The sequence below is a fragment of the Habropoda laboriosa genome, unplaced genomic scaffold (assembly GCF_001263275.1).
Source record: "Habropoda laboriosa isolate 0110345459 unplaced genomic scaffold, ASM126327v1 scaffold209, whole genome shotgun sequence".
Taxonomy (NCBI): Eukaryota; Metazoa; Arthropoda; class Insecta; order Hymenoptera; family Apidae; genus Habropoda; species Habropoda laboriosa.
The window spans coordinates 259,171-278,586 of NW_017100309.1; the positions used below are offsets into that span (position 1 = coordinate 259,171).

A 19,416-nucleotide genomic window follows, 5' to 3' on the forward strand; every position below is an offset into this window, starting at 1 on the left:
TTGTTCTTGTAGGCTACAATGTTACTATACTAGCTTATGGCCAAACAGGAAGTGGTAAAACCTATTCAATGGGTACAAATTATGTAGAAGAAGAAGATATGGGTGTTATACCACGAGCAGTATATGATATATTTAATATGATTTCATTAAAGGGTGATTGGAGTTTTAAAATTACAGTTTCATTTATGGAACTTTATCAAGAACAATTATACGATTTATTGGTTGATAAACAGCGAAGTTCATCTGTTGTTGATATTAGAGATGATGGAAAAAACATAAAAGTTGCTGGGGTTGTTGAAAAAGAAGTTACAAATGCAGCAGAAACATTATACTGCTTAACACAAGGATCTCTGCGTCGTGCAACAGGTGCTACAGCAATGAATGCACACAGTAGTAGAAGTCATGCAATATTTACTTTATGCATATATCAACAAAAAAAAGGTGATCCGTAAGTGTTTTGTCTGAACATCACAAAACAAGCATAAAGTTCTTATATGTCTATAAAATGTTTTAGCTCTTTTTTTGTTTTTATCAATATAAATTAGCAATACAGCAACAACATCAAAATTTCATCTAGTAGACTTAGCTGGATCGGAGCGCAGTAAGAAAACACAAGCAACTGGTGAAAGATTTAAGGAAGGAGTTAACATAAACAAAGGTTTATTAGCATTAGGAAATGTTATATCTCAATTAGGAGAAGGTGGTTCTATGTCCTATGTTGGATATCGAGATAGCAAACTTACAAGATTGTTGCAAGATTCTCTTGGTGGTAATTCTATGACACTGATGATAGCATGTGTTAGTCCAGCAGGTTAATATAAACAAGAAATCTATAATTAATCTGATTATTCTAAATATCAAAAATCTACAATCAGTAATTTCTAAAATAATTGGATTGTTTGTAATAATTCTAGATTACAATTTAGATGAAACATTAAGTACATTAAGATATGCAGACAGAGCACGTAAAATAAAAAATAAACCTATGGTAAATCAAGATCCAAAGATATCGGAAATAAATCGATTGAACAAGTTAGTACAAGAATTGAAACTTACTTTGGTGGATCAAGAACTGAGGACCTCTTGTCCAATTGAACATCAAGAACTTGATGTAAAGAATCAATCTTTGCAAAAGAAGATGAGGGACTTGACAGAAAAACTAAATAATAATTTAATTGAAACTGTTGTTATGCATGAAAGGGCAGAACTAGCTGAACAAGCTAGAGAGAAAATTCAAGCCGATATGGCGAAAATATTAGAAGAATTTAAAGAACTCTTAGGTGTTTTTGATAAAAATTTTGAAAAAGATAATGAGTACTATACAAAGTTAGAAGCTTTATACTTAAAAATTCTTAGTATGTAATATAATCCACTTTCTTATTCATTTGAAAATTTCATACTGTTTTTATTGTTAGTAAAATATCTTTATTTATGATAAATAGATATTCAAAACGATCAGAAGAAAACATCAGAAGAACTTATAAATTGTGAAATATCATCTGAAAATGCAAAACTATTCACAACTAGTGATATAGAGGAATCAGAACATGCGTCTATAGATGAATGTTCTGAAAGTCCAGATAGTTTAGACGATTTTGATGAAAAACACGAAGAACATACCTTACTTCAAGTTAAAAGGAACAATGAAGTACAAAATATTAATAAAGAACTCGCTATTAAGGAAAGTCTTATATGTCAACTCTTAAAGAATTCATCTCAAATAATTGATTATTCAAAAGAGATACAAGAAATGGAGCAAGAGATAAAACGACTTCAAACGGAAAGGGAAGAGCTTTTACAAGTGGTACAAAATGTTCAAACGAGTAATGCTAGTTCAAAGTAAGGAGTTTGTTTATATACAATCATTATGGCTTATTTTTAATTCACTCATGGCATTGTTTATCTTATTACTGTTTCTTCAAGCTTTTTGATTTGTTGTATGTATTTTTCAGACTTGCAGAAAGTAGACGGAAAAAGGTACAAGAATTGGAAAAGAAAATAACGGAATTAAGACGTAAAGTAACAGAGCAAGATAAAATAGTTAAAATGAAAGAGAAACAAGATCAACAAATAAAAAATCTATCAAACGAAATGCAATTATTGAAACAAACAAGGGTTAAATTAATTAGACAAATGCGCAATGAATCCGATAAATTTACAAAATGGAAGGAATCTAAGGAAAAGGAAGTGAATAGATTAAAGGATCAAAATAGAAAACAAATAAACGAAGTATCGCGTCTAAAAATGTGGCATAGTAAACAAGAAACCGTGTTTAAGAGAAAAATGGCAGAAGCTTTTGCTGTCAATAAAAGATTGAAAGTAATTAATTAAGTTAGATCTTTGCTGCAGTACTTTGATTAAACGGTAATTAATTTTATTCTTTATTTTGTTCTTAGGAAGCTCTTGATTTACAAAAAAAAGCAATAATGAGGAAAGAAAAAATGAATAATAATGTTGATAAAATTCGAAGTTGGCTGATTCAAGAAGTAGAAATATTAGTAAGCACTGTTGATGCGGAATATTCTCTTGAAAAATTAATGCAAGATAGAGCTTCATTGACATGTATGCTAGAAAAATTTCGAAACAGTGATGACGCAGATGAGAACAAAATTGCTGAACTTACGGAATTTATAGATTTACGTAATACTCAAATTACGGATCTCCAACAAAAAATAGTTGAATCGGACCAAGGTAGGTGTATCTTAAATTAGATAAATAAGTTATTTATTGATTACAAATTCGTTTTTTAAGTAATAATTATTTGTGCATATAAATATGTACTTGTGTATATAAATATTTGTTCATTTAGAAAATAGAACATATACAAGGTGGCAGAAAATGCACACAATGGATGATGCAAGAACTACTCTTAAAATATTATTTAAGCATATTGCAGAAGACAGAAGAAAAGAATGTGTAAAAGAATCCGCGTACAATGAACTTCTGGTTTGTATATTCTATTAATATAAGTAGAATCGTGTTAGCTGGCCGGGAGTTTGCTTTGTTAGCTGGTCATCGTTATCCCTACCAGTTCTTGGAACTGGCTTTATGGATGATCTCAATATATATTTCGTATTAAGTATCCGTATTTCACTCGCATTCCGTAGAGAAGAAACAATACTCGGAATTTCCTAAAACTCTACCTCCCTTGATAGCTGACTAGACGTGGTCCCAAGCCACGGTCAGTTAACACGGAACTGCTGTAATATACATAATTCCTTTATTTTAATTTGACAGTAATTTTTTAACTTATAACTTTTATTATTGATGTAATAACAAACATAATTTTAGGAGAAACATGAATTATTACAAGCACAATTGGAAGAGTATCGCGCAAAAGAGAAAGAAAGACGCATGTCGAAGCAACTTGCAATAAATAACACATGTAGTGTTACAGAATATGAAGCTGAAGAAAACATTAAGCTGGAGGAAGATTCGAAGTCTTATCAAGAAGAATGCCAACAGCTGAAGAAAATAGTTAGTACATGTTAACAAATTTCATTACTAAGATTTCCAATAAAGATGTTATAACTGTTTCATGAATTTTTCAGGTTTTGAAAAAAACCAACAACAGCCAAAATAAATTAAAATCAAAAGTTCCTGAAAGGGTAACGAGGGAAGATGAATGCTCTCCAACAGATGACAGTATTATTGAAGATGATGATGTCGAAAAAGATCCGGATTGGACAAACACGCCACTTTATAATCGCATTCAAAAACTTTTGGTAATTCATTGAAATAAAAAGGAACAATAAAATTTTGTATTGTATTAATAATGCTACAATTTCTATATTTAGAATGCAACAAAAGATTATTCGCTTGATCGCGGAACAACGAAACGAACATCTGATGGAGATATAAAATGTGGTTGTAAAACGAAATGTTCGACACGCGTTTGTACATGTCGTAAAAATAAAATTATATGTAGTAACTGTAGTTGTAATCCAGAAATTTGCCAAAACAAAGATTTAAAGAACGTAAGTTCACAATTAATTGAGATGATAATTACTTAAAGTAATATCACTTATTACGTATCAATTGTCTTTTTTCCAGTTGAATCGTACATTATTTTTGGATTATAAAGAGGAAGATCAAGAAAACGATGAATCTATAAAAAAGCCGAGGTATATTTAAATTATATCTTTTTAATTTCGTGTTAATGTATTATTGTATAAGAATTATTGAAATATCTTTTTTTATGTTTAAACAAATTAGTGGCATAATACTACCATTTGCGACGCAAATATTTTATACATGAACGTAATTTGTAACATTTAAAAATAATTCTAATAAATAATGAATATTTGCTTTTTACATTGTTTTTCTTAACTTGATTTTATATGTACATTGTTTATACAGGCAAACAAATTTGAAGTAACTGTCGTTGATATGTTTGAAATTCAAGAATAAAGTTTCGCACGAAGTGTATACATATACGGTGCTCGCTACACTGCCCCTTTTTTTTTTTCTTGAGCGGACGTCCCGTCCGCTCCGGACTTCAACTCGTGCAAAATCGAACGTCCGCGGGCAAAGTGGACTCTCCTGTCTGAAAAAGAAGTATAAAACGAAATAAACGTGCGTGGCTTTTTAGACACTTCTCGCCTCGACATTCATCCTTAGTCTCAGGGAAAAGCACGCAAAAACCCTAAGCAAGGCGCTTGAATCTCCGAAATAAATCTCCAGGAACCCTTTCGTAGAAGCCTACCAAATCCTCGCCCTTCCTTTTATCTCTTAAGCCTTGAGCGCTTCTTTCTTGATGTCTTCACGGGTTCATTCCTACGGCCTGCTCCGCCAAAGAACACGTTTCCCGGACGCACCGTCATCCACCGAAGACTCATTCCACGATGGCATGGGGACCCGGCGTGCCTCTCGTCCACGAGCCGGCCCTAGAGGTACACCCTTCCGGAAGAATGTGACTTCTCCAGTGAGGGCACATCTTCGGAAAAATGTGACTTCCTCACCCGGGTTCACTTTGTGAACATAAATCCGGCGCGCAAGGCAACCGTTTCGCTCGTGGAAGAAAAAGGCCTTCAGCAGAAAGAGAAGGAACTCTCCCTCACCTTCTGCGACGAAGCGTCCTCTTCTTGGGCGAAGACGGATAGACAACCCTTCTTTACTTCCGGTCCCTAAAGTGTACCAGCCGATCTCTTTCACTTTCATCTTTCCGGATTGGATTTCGATTCTTCTCCGTACAGATATGTAATTCCGAATTCTCCAGGATCAAACTTCCACTGCTTTCCTTAGCATTTCCTCCTGCCTCTTGACATTTCTTGAGAGCTTCTGTCTCTGATTCCCTTCTTGACAGGTCTCTACAAAATCTTCTTGCTAAGGAAAAGGGATTCGTCCCTCGTATTTCGCCAGGCGTGTAACATGAACTACCTTACATCTGTGTCTTGACGAACGTTGAATTCGGTAAATTGTGTCGTTTATCCTGTCTGCGACTCTATATGGACCTTCTCAATCCGACTGCAGCTTCGGGCATTTTCCTTTAACCCTTCTCGGCTGGAACAACCAGACCTGTTCTCCGGGTACGAACTTATTTAGTCGATTGCACATGACCTGTCGTACCAGGTCTTCATCTTGGAGCTGCAGATTTGGAGGCAATGCCGAACAAATTCATGAATTTTCTCCATCCTTTTCTTAATGCACAACGAAAATTCCTGTTCGGCGTCTTCTCCATCTCTTTAAGGAGGCAAACCCCTCCATAGTAGCATAGGCAACCGAATTTCCTGCCCATAGAGAACCATAGACGGCGTCATCTGTGTCGTCTCGTGCCGTGAAGACTGGTAAGCCATCAGGAAAAGAGGAATCCACTCATCCTAATCTCGCTGGTGCTCTGAAACAAACATTGCCAAATACTGCAACAGTGTTCTATTTAGACGTTCCACCAGACCGTCAGATTGAGGATGTAAAAGAATAGTTCTTGTCTTCCTTATTCCCAGCAACTTCATCAATCCTCGAAACACGGTGGATTCAAAATTTCTTCCCTGGTCGGAATGGATTTCCGAGGGCACCCCATGTCGGCAAACAACGTTCTCCAGAAAAGCCTTGGCGATCGTAACTACTAACTGGTTCGGCATCACAATTACTTCTGGCCATTTCGTGAAATAATCTGCCACAACCAACATGTGTTTATTTCCGGCCAGAGATCTAGGGAGCGGACCCACAACATCAACCGCGACCCTTTCAAATGATGCCCCGACATTATACACTTTCAGGGTCCCTGCCCCTTTCTCTCGTGGTCCCTTTCGCGCCGCGCAAAAGTCGCATCGCTGACACCATTCCTCAACATCCCGTCGACAGGTTGCCCAGTAAAATTGTTGTCGGATTTTGGTCAATGTCTTCTTGACTTGAAAGTGTCCTGCTGCCGGAGAAGCATGGAATTCCCTCAATACTTCCGACACCTTCTCTCGTGGCACCGCCAACAGCCGTCGTCAAACCACAGACCGCTTCCCATTTTCGGAAAAGTAATCCTTCTTTGACTTCCAGGGAATCCCAAATCGTCCAGTAATATTTCATCTGTGGAGAGAAAGGGACGACTTCCTACCAATGAGGTTTTTCTCCTTTATTCTTCCTTCCCAGAATGAAGCCAATTTCCTCGTCTTCTATCTGGCTCTTCTTCCAGACATCAGTTACCTCAGTTTCACAGAACGTCGCGAGGATGTTTACAAAAGGAGTCTAAAGAAGACGAGACTTCTTATCAAGTCGGCCGCAGCACTTGCAATCTTCTTCGGCACACGGCCTTCTGGAAAGCCCGTCAGCGTTTCCGTGTGCCTTTCCTTCGCGATAGTAAATCTCGAAATCGTACTCCTAGAGACGTTCTATCCAGCGAGCGACTTGTCCTTCCGGATTTTTAAAGGAGAACAACCATCGGAGCAGCGCATGATCCGTCCGCAATAGAAATTTTCGTCCATAGAGGTAGTGGTGGAAATGCTCTATGGACTTTACCACTGCCAACAGTTCCTTCCGGGTGACACAATAATTTTTCTCCGCTTTTCCCAAAGATTTGGAGAAATAAGCAACGACTCTTTTCATTCCATTTTCCTGCTGCTGTGAAAGGACCGCTCCTATGGCAAAATTAGAAGCGTCCGTGTCAAGTATAAAATTCCTGTTTGATTCTGGATAGACTAACACAGGAGCTTCTGTCAATCGCCTCTTCATTTCTCGAAAGGCTGTGTGACATTCATCACTCCTGTGAAATCTTGCTTTGTCTTCCGTGAGGCGAAATAAGGGAGTTGCCATGGTGGAGAAATTCTTGACGAACTTGTGGTAATACGAACACAGTCCCAGGAAACTTCTTAGTTCCGTAATGTTCTTCGGAACGGGCCATTCGACAATTGCTTTAATTTTCTCTGGGTCCTAGATACCGCACTTCTCAACAGAAGAATGCACATTTCCTCGGGCTCATCAATAATTTCGCTCGATCGAAATATAAATAATCGAGAAAACATCACTGGAAGGCGTTCAAGTTCTTCTTGGAAATTTTTTCTATAGAGATGATGATGTCATCGAGGTACACAAGGCAGATTTTCCAATTCAATCTTCTTAGCACATTTTCCATAAGGCGCTCGAAAGTAGCGGGGGCATTGCAGAGACCAAAGGGCATGTGGGTGACGGGAGAATATACGTACTCGTGCTCGCGCTTGAAATCTTTTATTTCTGAAAACCCAGACGAGACGTCTGATGTCGCTCGTGCGACTTTCGGCGGTTGAATCCCTTCGCGTCGTCGGTCGGGACCCTGGCTGCCCTCGGAACGGATCTCAAGTGTCTCCCCGCTTTCCGAGGACAGTCATCTTTATCGGCCTGCCGCGACATCGACAGCGACGAAAGACACGTCCGTTGCGTGCGTCTCGCAGTCTCGATGGTGTTTACAATGTGGCGCCGTGCGCGCTGCATGAGCCGCCACAGGCATGACTTTAAACTGCCAAAACTCTGTGCCCACACAGAAAGCTATCTTCTCCCGATCCTTTTCTTCCATGGAAATTTGCCAATATCCACTCTGCAAATCCACGGTAGAAAACCAGGAAGAACCGGCAAGAGAGTCCAGAGTATCCTCAATCCGGGGAAGAGGATACGAGTCTTTCTTCGTAACGCTGTTTAATCGCCGGTAATCCACACAAAATCTTATGGAACCATCCTTCTTCTTAACAAGGATGATAGAGGAAGACCATGGACTCTGTGATTTTTCTATAACGCCCTGAACCTCCATCTTCCTAAACAGATCTTCTACTTCCTTTCGTCGATGAAGAGGCAGTCTTCGAGGCGCCTGCTTAATGGGAGAATGGTCCCCGGTGTTGATCTTGTGCTGTATGATTTTACATCTTTCAATTTCATCAGAATTTCTGGCGAAGACATCCTGGAATTCCCAGAGCAGTTCGACAAAACTTTTCTTTTTAGTCTCATCTAAGCTCAAGGAGCACCGAGCAAAAAGTTCCTGTAAGTGCTGCGGAACGCCAATCTCCCCTTTCTTCTCTGCCTTACTCTTTATTACAGGACATGGTAGCTTATCTCTTCCTAAAAAAACTTCTCGCAACCCCGGAAGAGATAACATGTTCCAGGACAAATCAGTTTGCACTGATGCTTCTTTAGGAAAGCTGTTCCAAGGATGCATTCTTCCAGCATCTGAACGATATAGAACTCCTCATCGCTTGAGAACTCCTCAATGACGACCTTCAGAGTTTTCTAGCCGAAGACATTCATTCTTTCTCCAGCACTGGAGCGAATGATGAGACTTGCGACCACAATGTCTTCATTTGGATACAACTCCCTCCTCAACAGATTTACAGGTGAGCCTGTATCCGGGACTATATTGCAAACTCTTTCGTTGATTTCTCCTAGCACGGAAACTTCTTGAGTAGGTCTTGTCTTTTCTCCTGACCCACATCCCCGCAACGCCACACTTCTATAACGATGGGGGGATAGAAAATTGAAGTCCGACGCTCCCCCTTCACATCGACTTTTTCCCGTTTCCCGTCTTCTTGGTATTCTGATTTCTATAACAATCCCTCTGAAAATGGCCGGTCTTCCCGCAGATCGAACAAGTCCTCTCGAACTTCTTTTTTTCTCCGGTGGTACCTCGGAAGAATCGAAGATTTTACTTCGACGGCCATTCTCCCTCACGGAAACTTTTTCTGTCATTGCCTCAACAGCTTCCATCTCCAGGGCCCTAGTAACAGTGGTCCTTATTGTTAGAGTAGTGAAACTGCCCAGGCGCAATGTTCTTCTCATCTCCTCGCCCACTAACGCGGTGACAAATTGCGACGCAGCAAGTTTGTTGCGTGTCTCTTTCGCGCTCCAAAACGAAATTCGAGCGCTGAAACCAACTCTCCGAAATTTTCGCGCTGGGCAGCAGAAAGAGTTGTAAGAACTCCCCTTGCCGGTCTCTCCAGGGAGGCGATTAAGGCCGTAGCCTTTCTCGCATCATCCCAACCATTCGCGCGCGCGATTATCTGAAATTGAATTAAATACTCCTCCCAGGAGGTACTGCCATTATAAGCCGCGGGCCGTACCGCATATCCGAAACTGGGTACGCAGTGACCCGCCTGAACCGCATCCGCGCGCAAAAATTGGTCCGACAACGAGGCCGCGGCAGGAACGAACGAAGGACCAGGGACAGCAGTGGTGAAAACATTATATACACAACCTCCTGCCGTTCCCTGTCCCTCCCCTTCGCCGCCGTCAAAATTAATAATTGAAGACGTCAGCACCAGGATTCGCTTTTCCATCTCTGTCAACCGCAGATCGCACGTAGCATCCAGAGCCTTACGAGCTGCTCTCTCCGTGGCCTCTCGCTCCAGCCATTGCTCCAGTTTCTTCTGTCGTCGAACCTCGTCCTGCCGACGATGATCATCCAACTGCTCTAGGATGCTTCTCTGAAGTCCAGCGAACATCTGAAGAAAATCTCCACCAACAACAGAAGATCGTGTCGCTATCCCACTTCTAACACCAATGTTGCAACCTGTCTTCGGTGGTATGTACTTCTTCGTTCGACATGTTTAAAACTTAATTATATTTCTAAACTCCTTAATAACTTTGAACACGAACACCTCTTAACATTTGTTGATAATCGTACAAGACTCGGAGTCAGTCCCGGTTTAGTTCGGGGACTGTTGAATTGATATCCCCGGTCAGTAAGGTCCGACCGTCTTTTTACCAATTCCGGAGCGAGCACTAGTAGGCCATGAGTATATACACGGTGATCGCAACAAAAGGAAAGTTAATCTGTGTTCATGGGATTACACTACAGCGAGTGTACAACAATAATAGAATGTAAACCAATTGTGTGTAATTCATCTATACAATTTATTCTTTTTAATACAATAATAACTTAAAGTCTACCTTTTCATGTAACCTCTTTTCGGTGGAGAACATATATTCATTGGTTTACATGAAGAAGGTTACTTTAGCATGATAGAATTAAGAATAAACAACTTGTTAGATGTTATTCATGAAATATAAAATTATAAAAATATACTAAGTCATTATTAAAGAAAATATAGTATTTAGTAGTATTGTAAGATAAATAGTTAAGATTAATGGATTGTTTTCCAGTTCTAAATGATTTTTAAAATATTTCCAAAAAATTTAAATAAATCATGTGTTATATTAAAAATATGGTATAATTAATGGAGATAATTAAATTTATTTATTATTTTTGTGTAGAGGTATGATAACTTCAACCAAACCTATGCGTTTCTTCAATTAAACTTCAATTAAATCTATGCGTAGTCATTAAACCGTAGAGAAGAAACAATACTCGGAATTTCCTAAAACTCTACCTCCCTTGATAGCTGACTAGACATGGTCCCAAGCCACGGTCAGCTAACACGGAACTGCTGTAATATACATAATTCCTTTATTTTAATTTGACAGTAATTTTTTAACTTATAACTTTTATTATTGATGTAATAACAAACATAATTTTAGGAGAAACATGAATTATTACAAGCACAATTGGAAGAGTATCGTGCAAAAAAAAAAGAAAGACGCATGTTTATTTATTAACACATGTAGTGTTAAAGAATATGAAGCTGAAGAAAACATTAAGCTGGAGGAAGATTCGAAGTCTTATCAAGAAGAATGCCAACAGCTGGAGAAAATAGTTAGTACATGGTAACAAATTTCATTACTAAGATTTCCAATAAAGATGTTAGAACAGTTTCATGAATTTTTCCGGTTTTGAAAAAAACCAACAACAGCCAAAATAAATAAAAATCAAAAGTTCGTGAAAGGTTAACGAGAGAAGATGAATCCCTCCAACAGATGATATTATTGAAGATGATGATGTCGAATAACAGATCCGGATTGGACAAACACGCCACTTTATAATCGCATTCAAAAACTTTTGGTAATTCATTGAAATAAAAAGGAACAATAAAATTTTGTATTGTATTAATAATGCTACAATTTCTATATTTAGAATGTAACAAAAGATTATTCGCTTGATCGCGGAATAACGAAACAAACATCTGATGGAGATATAAAATGTGGTTGTAAAACGAAGTGTTCGACACGCGTTTGTAAATGTTGTAAAAATAAAACTACACTCTGTTCAAAATAAGAATAAATTCGCTCTCGGACCGATTTTCGTCCGTCTGCGCAGTTCCCACTACTACCTACCGTTGTAACGCATGCGATTGGTCGTAATGCCATTTCGGCTTGTCCCAAGAGTGACGTCAACGTAAACAGTGCATAGAGTGGAGAGAATCTACGCGGTGGTCTAAAAGTGTGCGCACCTACTGTGTGTACGTTAATGCAGCGATTTATGATAGACGAATAGTGACTAGTTGTATGAATTTAGCCGGACAAAATAAAAGTATCAATATTTAGGGAACGATTTAAAATCATTTAAATTCTTAAAAGACATATTGTAAATTACCTAATTTTATTAGAATCATCTTAATTCCTAGGGTAAATAATGCTGTGTATTCAGTCATAATCTTAGTATAGGTTTCTCTGTGACGCAAAATGTTTGAGCAGTAGCTGGTTGTAAGGTGAATTAAATAACCAATGCGTACTTTGAAATAGAATGCGTGTCTTGCGTATCGCGTGGGTAGCTTGGTTAGGTGTCCCACGGTGTGACTCTCTAAGCAAGACTTTTCGGCGAGGAAAGCCACCTGTTCTACCTGTTCTGGCTAAATGTGCCTCGCCAGGAGCCTCGAGGGTTGATTTACGATACACGTGGCGTCGTACTCCTCGGGTCCGATATCGCTTACTCCTGTTACTGTAAACATTCGGGCCGGCCCACAGTGTTTCGCGTTAAGAATCCCACACTACCTCGCCTCTCCACTCCAGGAGAGACGAGGTGTCTGGAAGATTTCCTCCATGTATATAAAAAAAAAAAGATGTCCAAATTAAGTGTATTGACTAACTTAATACATGTAAAAGTATTTGGAACTGCATATAATGACCATTTAATGAATAAAATATGTCGATTATACGAGTTTGCCACTCTTTTGCGTTCGAAAGGTTCGGAGATATCGGTTTATAAGTTTTTTAAGTATGATATATCTCTCAAAAAAATCTGAAAAAATTATACATTAATAACCATAACAAGCTGCTAAAACTGTAGAAAAATGAACATGGTCACACGAAAAATTAAAATAATAATATAAACGAACATCGGTTTTTGATTTTTCTAGGTGCCATCCCCCACTTTGAAAAATCTGAAAAAATTACACATTAATATCCATAACAAGACACTAATACTGTAAAAATATAAACGTGATCGTTTGATAATTTTAATATAAAAACAACATTTATAAACTTTCCGAATTTTTTAAAAATCGATTTTGCAGTCGACAATTCTGAAAAAATTCACAGACATGTATGCCAATGGGTAGCATATCCATGATTTTTTTCATAAGTTTTCATGGCGTAGAACAAGAGAAATGAAGCTTAAACTGTAAATTGCGTTTCACCCTGTTACTACCCTAGTAGTAGGAGTACCAGCTTGATACTTGGCAGAAAGGGTTTTCTTCGAGTGGTCTATCGAATGATATGCACCACGATCGATTCGGTTTGGGGGCACTTTTACCATGCTTATTCGGCTAGGCCCTTTCTAGTATCATTTTTCACTTCAATATGGTAAATTAAGCAAACGTCATGGGTAATATTAAAACCTCCGTTCCTTTATTAACATTTTAAGATACAAAAGATTATGAATCAAACACTTCAGATTTTTTACTTTTGTCCATTGCACGAAACACTGTGCGGCCGCCCGAATGCCCGACTTGACGGCGCCTTTGAATTCCCTTACATGGTGAATATTGATTAAATGTTAAAAAATCGCCATATTTAATGTAAAATATTGAAATTGAATAGTTTTCTTACTTCAACGAATAGTTTTTCTGCAAAATAGCTTAATATATTTTTATAGGAAATGACGAGTTGGATTGACTTGTGTATTGAAAAATATATAACTATTGAAAAAGAACAAAGATGACCTTCAAATACTTTCGGAGTGTTTATCCACAAAAAATTGTTTCCCTCTCGAATGTATTCTGTAATTATTGTATAATAACTTGAAAAAGTATATGTCGATGTACTGTCGTATACCTCTCCCCTATCTTTCATTAGTTTTTAGTCATCCTGCCTCCTTTCCTTAACTGTAAACAAATCCGCATCATCCTAACGTTAGTCACCCCGAAACCTAGACCTCCACATCATCCTTTACTTTTACTCATCGCTGAACCTAGACCTCACCGCCTCTCCCTACATTGACCTCTGAGACCAACCCCTACTCTCGTACTTACCGAACCTATATCTAGAAACCTTTTCCGTCGAAACAGCAGATTTTTGTCTAGTGGTCTTCACGCACCGAACGTCACTGAACTGTCTAATAAAGTCGAATAGTACTACGCGCAGAATAGCTCCCTTATTTCGCCCCAGTTCCCGTCAGGCTCTCCTACCGCGTACCTATTAAATATAATAAACCAACGCAAGGAATCGCGAGCCGCGGAATACATCAGTACTAATCCAACTACAGGAAACCTTGTATAAACGACCTGAATACGCCTCACGATAATTGTACGGTCGTCATCCCCAATGTTAGTGGGTGGAGGCCCGGCGCACTTCGAAGCTCGATGACCCCCCGCTCCCCGCGGCCAAGTATTACAAAATGATCCAATGCCAGATATCGCTGAAAGAATAAGGTACTAATTGAGATGTTTTAAATGCCCCACCCTGTATATATATATAAAGACTAAATGATAAATATTAAGTTTTGCATTTTATTGTTACATTAAATTTAAGTTTTTATTATGTTATATTCAATTATTTATACAGGGTGGTTCACTAGATATTACCACTTAAATTTGCGTGACTGTTATTATTCGTAGCGAAAAATGTTTCACGCAGAGTTAAATGGTTTCAGGAAGAGCACATTCTGATGTTAATAGTTTTTTTGTAAGTAGACGTGTAGAGGACATATGAATGATTTGGCGTGGAATTACCCTTCTTTGATGCAATGGCAAAAAACCGACAAATGCCTGATTAAACCCGTTGCGTATCTTCGTATCAAATATTGATATACAACGGAACAACATTTGGCCTAATACACTACAGGTATTTGCAATAAGTGGATACTGGACTTAACGTAGTGACATTTTGCCGCGTATACAGGGTGTTAATTTTAAATCGAGCATCTAAATTATTTCCGCTACTATTAAAGGTAAGAAAAAATGACTAAATATGATTCAAATGGTTTTAAGGTGTACATCTAGTGGTGATAAAAAAATCCTCTAAACGTCATTTTGAGTATTTTCAATGTATCGTATTTTTTTTGCATATAAATACCATCTCTTTGAAGTGACCTTGAAGACAAAAAAATGATTTTCATTTTGAAGAATGTAAAAGTAATAAAACGAGAAGACTAATATCACCTTATTTGATTGGACAATGTTTTCAAAATGTTACAACCATACTATTGCATTGAAAGAATTGCTAGCATATACCAATATACAAAAGAATTAAACAGAATTACAAATTGTATATTTGTACTTCTAAACTTACTCTTTCACATAGATACATAATATTAAAAATTTTACAAAAGTGAAGCTTTCGTTTTACATAATTCAAAATCTCTTCATTATAGAAATGATACTACACTTTAAAATCTCGTAATAATCAAATATGCGTACCGAATCATTGCAACTGTTCTTTGTAAATACTAAAATTGTACTAAATTTTTTAATAATGCTACCCATATTATTTTCATCCAAAATATAAAGATTACAGTATAATGATGATAAACAGTGTTAGAATACATAGTCATTATAACAATGTTATGAAATAAAAAACATTATATTACATTAAAAACATTTTATTAAGAAAATAAATCTTTACAAGCAAATATTCATTTCACTTTATTATTGATGCTTTTGTTTAAATATAAAGAAATAGAATCAATAAAATTAAAAATCAGATCGTGAAGGACTACATGTTTTTAAAAAGATCGCATTTAAATTTGCGTTAACTTTTTCGGTTCCTTCTCAATATAGGATGTTCACTAAATTGGAGCATCCAATTTTGAGAATAACGCGTTTAAAGCTGGAGATTATGCATACGCCTTATACAAACTTGTTTCCTTAGAAATTGTATAACATATTAATTTTCCAGATATCGATTAAAAATTTTAAAAACATTCTTAAATGATATTGTTGAATATATATTAATCAAAAAATTAGCTTTTTACTTCTCCGTCTACTAACCGCTGACAGGGTCGTCATACATAATAGGAAATATGTATACATAATAGCGAATGGCAAAGTTAAGAAAGGATATGTGTAAGTAAGCTCATGAAATATATTTATGGGTTAGTGATTTTCTGTAACTTCTAACAAAAAGGTGTATACAATTGAGTAGTTGAAAAATGTTTTATTCATTGTACAAAATAACTGCACAAACAGATAAATGGACCAATAAATTGTGATCCTTGAAGTTAATCAAACAATCCTGTAAAAAAAAAAATACACAAAATTAAACACAATTCTCCATTTTGTAATGTAATGTATAATTGATGTTGCATTCTCATTTTGCACAATATCATCATGCACAGTATCAGTAGCTAATACATAATAATAATCATTGAATATGAACATTTATAATACTTTTCCATTATTTGTATTCAATCTGAATACATGTAGCGATGTATAACAAATAGGTACACTAAGATTGATAAACTTTTTATACAAAAAAACTTTTTTAACAATTTTTAAATTAATTTGAAACATGATAACTGGAAGGTACTGTATTTTTTTACTGCAATCACTATTCTATTCATTATATCAAAAATGCATTACATACCAAAGCCCATGTCATCGTCAGATTCTTCTTCTGGTTCTTCTTTCTTCTTTTCTTCCTTAGCTGGTGCAGCTTCAGTAGTAGCAGCTGCTGTAACTGCTGGAGCTTTAAAAAGATAAAAATGTTATTGTGAGATCATTTATGGAATTTTACATAATAAATTATATTGTTGAATAAAAAATTTTTAGCCATATTTAAAAATATGACTTCTAAAACTTTCCATTCCTCTTTCTTTCTCCTCTTTTGCTGACCGTTCTAATAAGTAACACTATATAGATCGGTGGATGTAGAGGATTATTAACTCTGAGGGCTATGGACACAAACATGTTAAAAAAGTATCGTCAACATAGAATGTAGGTGTTTATAAAGAATACTAATGTTTTGTTTATTTCACCCAATTTTATATGAAACAAAGAATTAATGTAACATACAACATAAAAATTTCTTTTTATATTTATAATATCATTATACAAGCTTTTTGCAATCAAAAGGTTGATACAAAATTTTAGAAAACTTTTATAAATACCATACATTAGTTAATGAATTCAAATATAAAGCATTTTGAAAAGAACAACTTATACTACCTGCTACTGGTGCACTGCCAACTCCTGATCGAATGTCTGTTAGAACTTCTTTTATATTAATTCCTTCTAATGCTCTAGCAAAATATCCAGGCCAGTAAGATTCCACATCTACATTGGCAGCTTTTAAAATTGTTTGGATTTTTTCACCCTACACAATAAATGAATATGTAAAAGGTTAACTGCATTAAAATCGCATAATTTTAGAAATTTTCTGATTGATATTATAAGAAACAAAGCAATAAGTTGTACTTTAAGTTTTCATGATGATATAAAACCATGTGTATGACAGATACTTACAGTTACAGCGACGTCATCGTCAACAAGAATTAATATTGCATAAACGCAAGCGAGTTCAGATTTGGTAGACATGTTTAACACGTATATAATCTACACTTAAGCTGGATGGGATGATAATAATGGTGCAAGTCGCTGATTTAGCCTTAGCTCCACAAAAGAGAACAAGCACCGAAGTTTACTCGATCCAGTCAAAAAGCAAATAGGAAGGAGTTCAGAGGAAATCACGTGATGTAACTTAGGGGAGCATTTACAAAGCAACTACAAATACATGTAATATAAATAATGTAACTTTATTAGTTAGTCTGTTGACATGAAGTATTCCTTAATATGGATTTAATAAATCGTTACGTAAGATACTTTTATTTAAATGTATCGCATGTCTCATATTTATATACAGTGTCGTTATTATACTTGTATTATAATCATAATATTTTTATAAATAAAGACACTATTACGATATCTGAAACAACTTTTGTATTCAATGCTAATATTGAAATAGTTGTATTGATAACTTTATTTACTAAATATGACTGCATTTGAAGAAATAGTAATTTAAATAATAACGTAAAAATGTTATTTCATGTTATTATATATATTTATGAAAATTACAAGAGGGTATCACATATTGATGAATTTATTTAATGAGTAATGCATATAAACATTAAGTGTTATCGATTCTTTCCAAAAACTACACGCACAGCAGCGGTGAATCTATGTGAAATGGCATCGTATGCCATTCGTCATCGTACATCTTGAGGAATTTGAGGGAATTTCCGCCCGTAGAGCGCCAAAGCACTCTGCTCACGATAGTTTAGGAAATTTAATGAATAAGAAAAAATCTAATGTTGAAATTTTTAATAAACTAATAAATAACTTAATTGGAATAAGAATAAACGAAATATTTTAACTATAATTTTATTACAAGATAATACGTCTCAGCTCTTTGAACGAGGAGAAAAAATTGAATGAATGTTTTTGGCGTCGTAGATTTTCATATCTCTTGCTTACATCCTTTATCAAACAAAAGTCTCCAATCAAATTAAAGATTCTATATAAAGTTATTTAAGGATGAATTTGATTGGTTCTCATTATTTGTTTATCGATACATATTTCCTTTAAAGCGAGTGTTTTATACCTCAGCAATGTTTTGTGCATAGCGACGAGGATAAACATTGATTTTAACGAATAATTGCAAATAGTAATTAATGAAATTTACTGTACATTGTACGTACATGCTTTGAGTTCTTTTGTTCATTGCTTCGGCAACACACTATGGGGCGCCACATGACACCAGTTTCAGAACGCCCTAAATTCACGTGCATGCACGACGAGCGATTAAAACTACGTTCATGCGATAGCGTACATTTATATCGGACTCCATTTCACATAGAGTCACCATCACTGTACGTTTGTGTTAGTTTTAGGGTTTCGGCAAGAATCGATGAGACTCGGTGTTTTCGATTATTCACATTAATATCGAAATAAACGTAAATCGACGTTCCTCGAAAACTGTGAATCGATTGATATCGCATACGTAAATGAGCTAGTTTGGTGTTTTTACGAACGTTTGTTGGAGTATTCGAGTTTCTTTATACTTAGAAGGGTGCGTATCAAAGTGATCGCAGCACAATTGCTCAACTTGTGCTTATGTCTTATTTTAACGAATATCTTGAGAAACGTTATTTTTGCGGTACGTTGCTATGTAGCACCTGTGTAAATGAAACGACGGCGTGTATTACGGTCGCATGTTAAAAGTATACCGCCTGTAGGGGCGATGAGAATGGCGCGCAAATGTTGCGTGCGTAGCTGTGAAACCGACGTTCAAGATGCGCGTGTTAAAGGATTACCGCTTCACAAGTTTCCGAAAGATAGTATATTAAGAAACAGATGGTTGGCTAGTGGTGGATTTGAAGCGAATTTCAAACCTTCACCGGGTCAGGTTATTTGTCACAGACATTTTAAACGAGCTGATTACGAAGCCGCTAAGGGACATAAATTACTCCTACGTAGAGGTAGTGTTCCATCGGTTTTTACAGACTATGACAATCATCCAGGTAAGGAAGATTTATTACTTGCTTATTAAAATATTATTAAATACGCTGGCTTTACATTTAAAAGCTTTATTTTACATCTATTCTTCAAGTTACTTTTTTTTTTGTATTCTGTAGTATTATTTTTACTTTGTTTTTTGTAACATTTTTCACTAATGTACATTTCTTCAAAATGTATCATT

At 36.3% G+C, this 19,416-nt stretch overlaps 3 protein-coding genes across 3 annotated transcripts in view; 2 read left to right on the top strand and 1 right to left on the bottom strand.

The window, feature by feature from the left end:
- The window catches only part of LOC108574100 (chromosome-associated kinesin KIF4), a 6,295-nt gene extending 1,917 nt beyond the window's left edge, over positions 1 to 4,378 (top strand). Inside the window, exons 2-13 of the mRNA XM_017936618.1 lie at positions 13 to 448; positions 546 to 811; positions 915 to 1,355; positions 1,443 to 1,839; positions 1,953 to 2,319; positions 2,397 to 2,691; positions 2,810 to 2,946; positions 3,292 to 3,477; positions 3,552 to 3,725; positions 3,798 to 3,977; positions 4,054 to 4,124; positions 4,360 to 4,378. Of these exons, the coding sequence (XP_017792107.1) occupies positions 13 to 448; positions 546 to 811; positions 915 to 1,355; positions 1,443 to 1,839; positions 1,953 to 2,319; positions 2,397 to 2,691; positions 2,810 to 2,946; positions 3,292 to 3,477; positions 3,552 to 3,725; positions 3,798 to 3,977; positions 4,054 to 4,124; positions 4,360 to 4,378 (2,969 nt within the window). The remainder of the gene's footprint in view (positions 1 to 12; positions 449 to 545; positions 812 to 914; positions 1,356 to 1,442; positions 1,840 to 1,952; positions 2,320 to 2,396; positions 2,692 to 2,809; positions 2,947 to 3,291; positions 3,478 to 3,551; positions 3,726 to 3,797; positions 3,978 to 4,053; positions 4,125 to 4,359) is intronic.
- Positions 4,379 to 15,823: 11,445 nt separating this feature from the next.
- LOC108574104 (60S acidic ribosomal protein P1) lies at positions 15,824 to 17,357 on the bottom strand. The gene is made up of 4 exons (XM_017936623.1): positions 17,184 to 17,357; positions 16,887 to 17,034; positions 16,306 to 16,407; positions 15,824 to 15,954 (listed from the first exon to the last, which is right to left on the bottom strand). The coding sequence occupies exons 1-4, from the start codon at positions 17,253 to 17,255 to the stop codon at positions 15,941 to 15,943; spliced, it is 336 nt and encodes a 111-aa protein (XP_017792112.1). The 5' UTR covers positions 17,256 to 17,357; the 3' UTR covers positions 15,824 to 15,940.
- Positions 17,358 to 18,706: 1,349 nt separating this feature from the next.
- The window catches only part of LOC108574101 (PHD finger protein 20), a 9,125-nt gene continuing 8,415 nt past the window's right edge, over positions 18,707 to 19,416 (top strand). Inside the window, exon 1 of the mRNA XM_017936619.1 lies at positions 18,707 to 19,237. Within this exon, the coding sequence (XP_017792108.1) occupies positions 18,901 to 19,237 (337 nt within the window). The 5' untranslated portion in view covers positions 18,707 to 18,900. The remainder of the gene's footprint in view (positions 19,238 to 19,416) is intronic.

What these genes read in the sequence shown, in the direction of transcription:
- LOC108574104 (XM_017936623.1), bottom strand. Translation starts at nt 17,255, where the DNA reads ATGTCTACCAAATCTGAACTCGCTTGCGTTTATGCAATATTAATTCTT. An exon ending in ACGATGACGTCGCTGTAACT is followed by an intron (nt 17,035 to 17,183) that starts GTAAGTATCTGT and finishes TTTATTGTGTAG; the next exon opens with GGTGAAAAAATCCAAACAAT. An exon ending in TGGCAGTGCACCAGTAGCAG is followed by an intron (nt 16,408 to 16,886) that starts GTAGTATAAGTT and finishes ATCTTTTTAAAG; the next exon opens with CTCCAGCAGTTACAGCAGCT.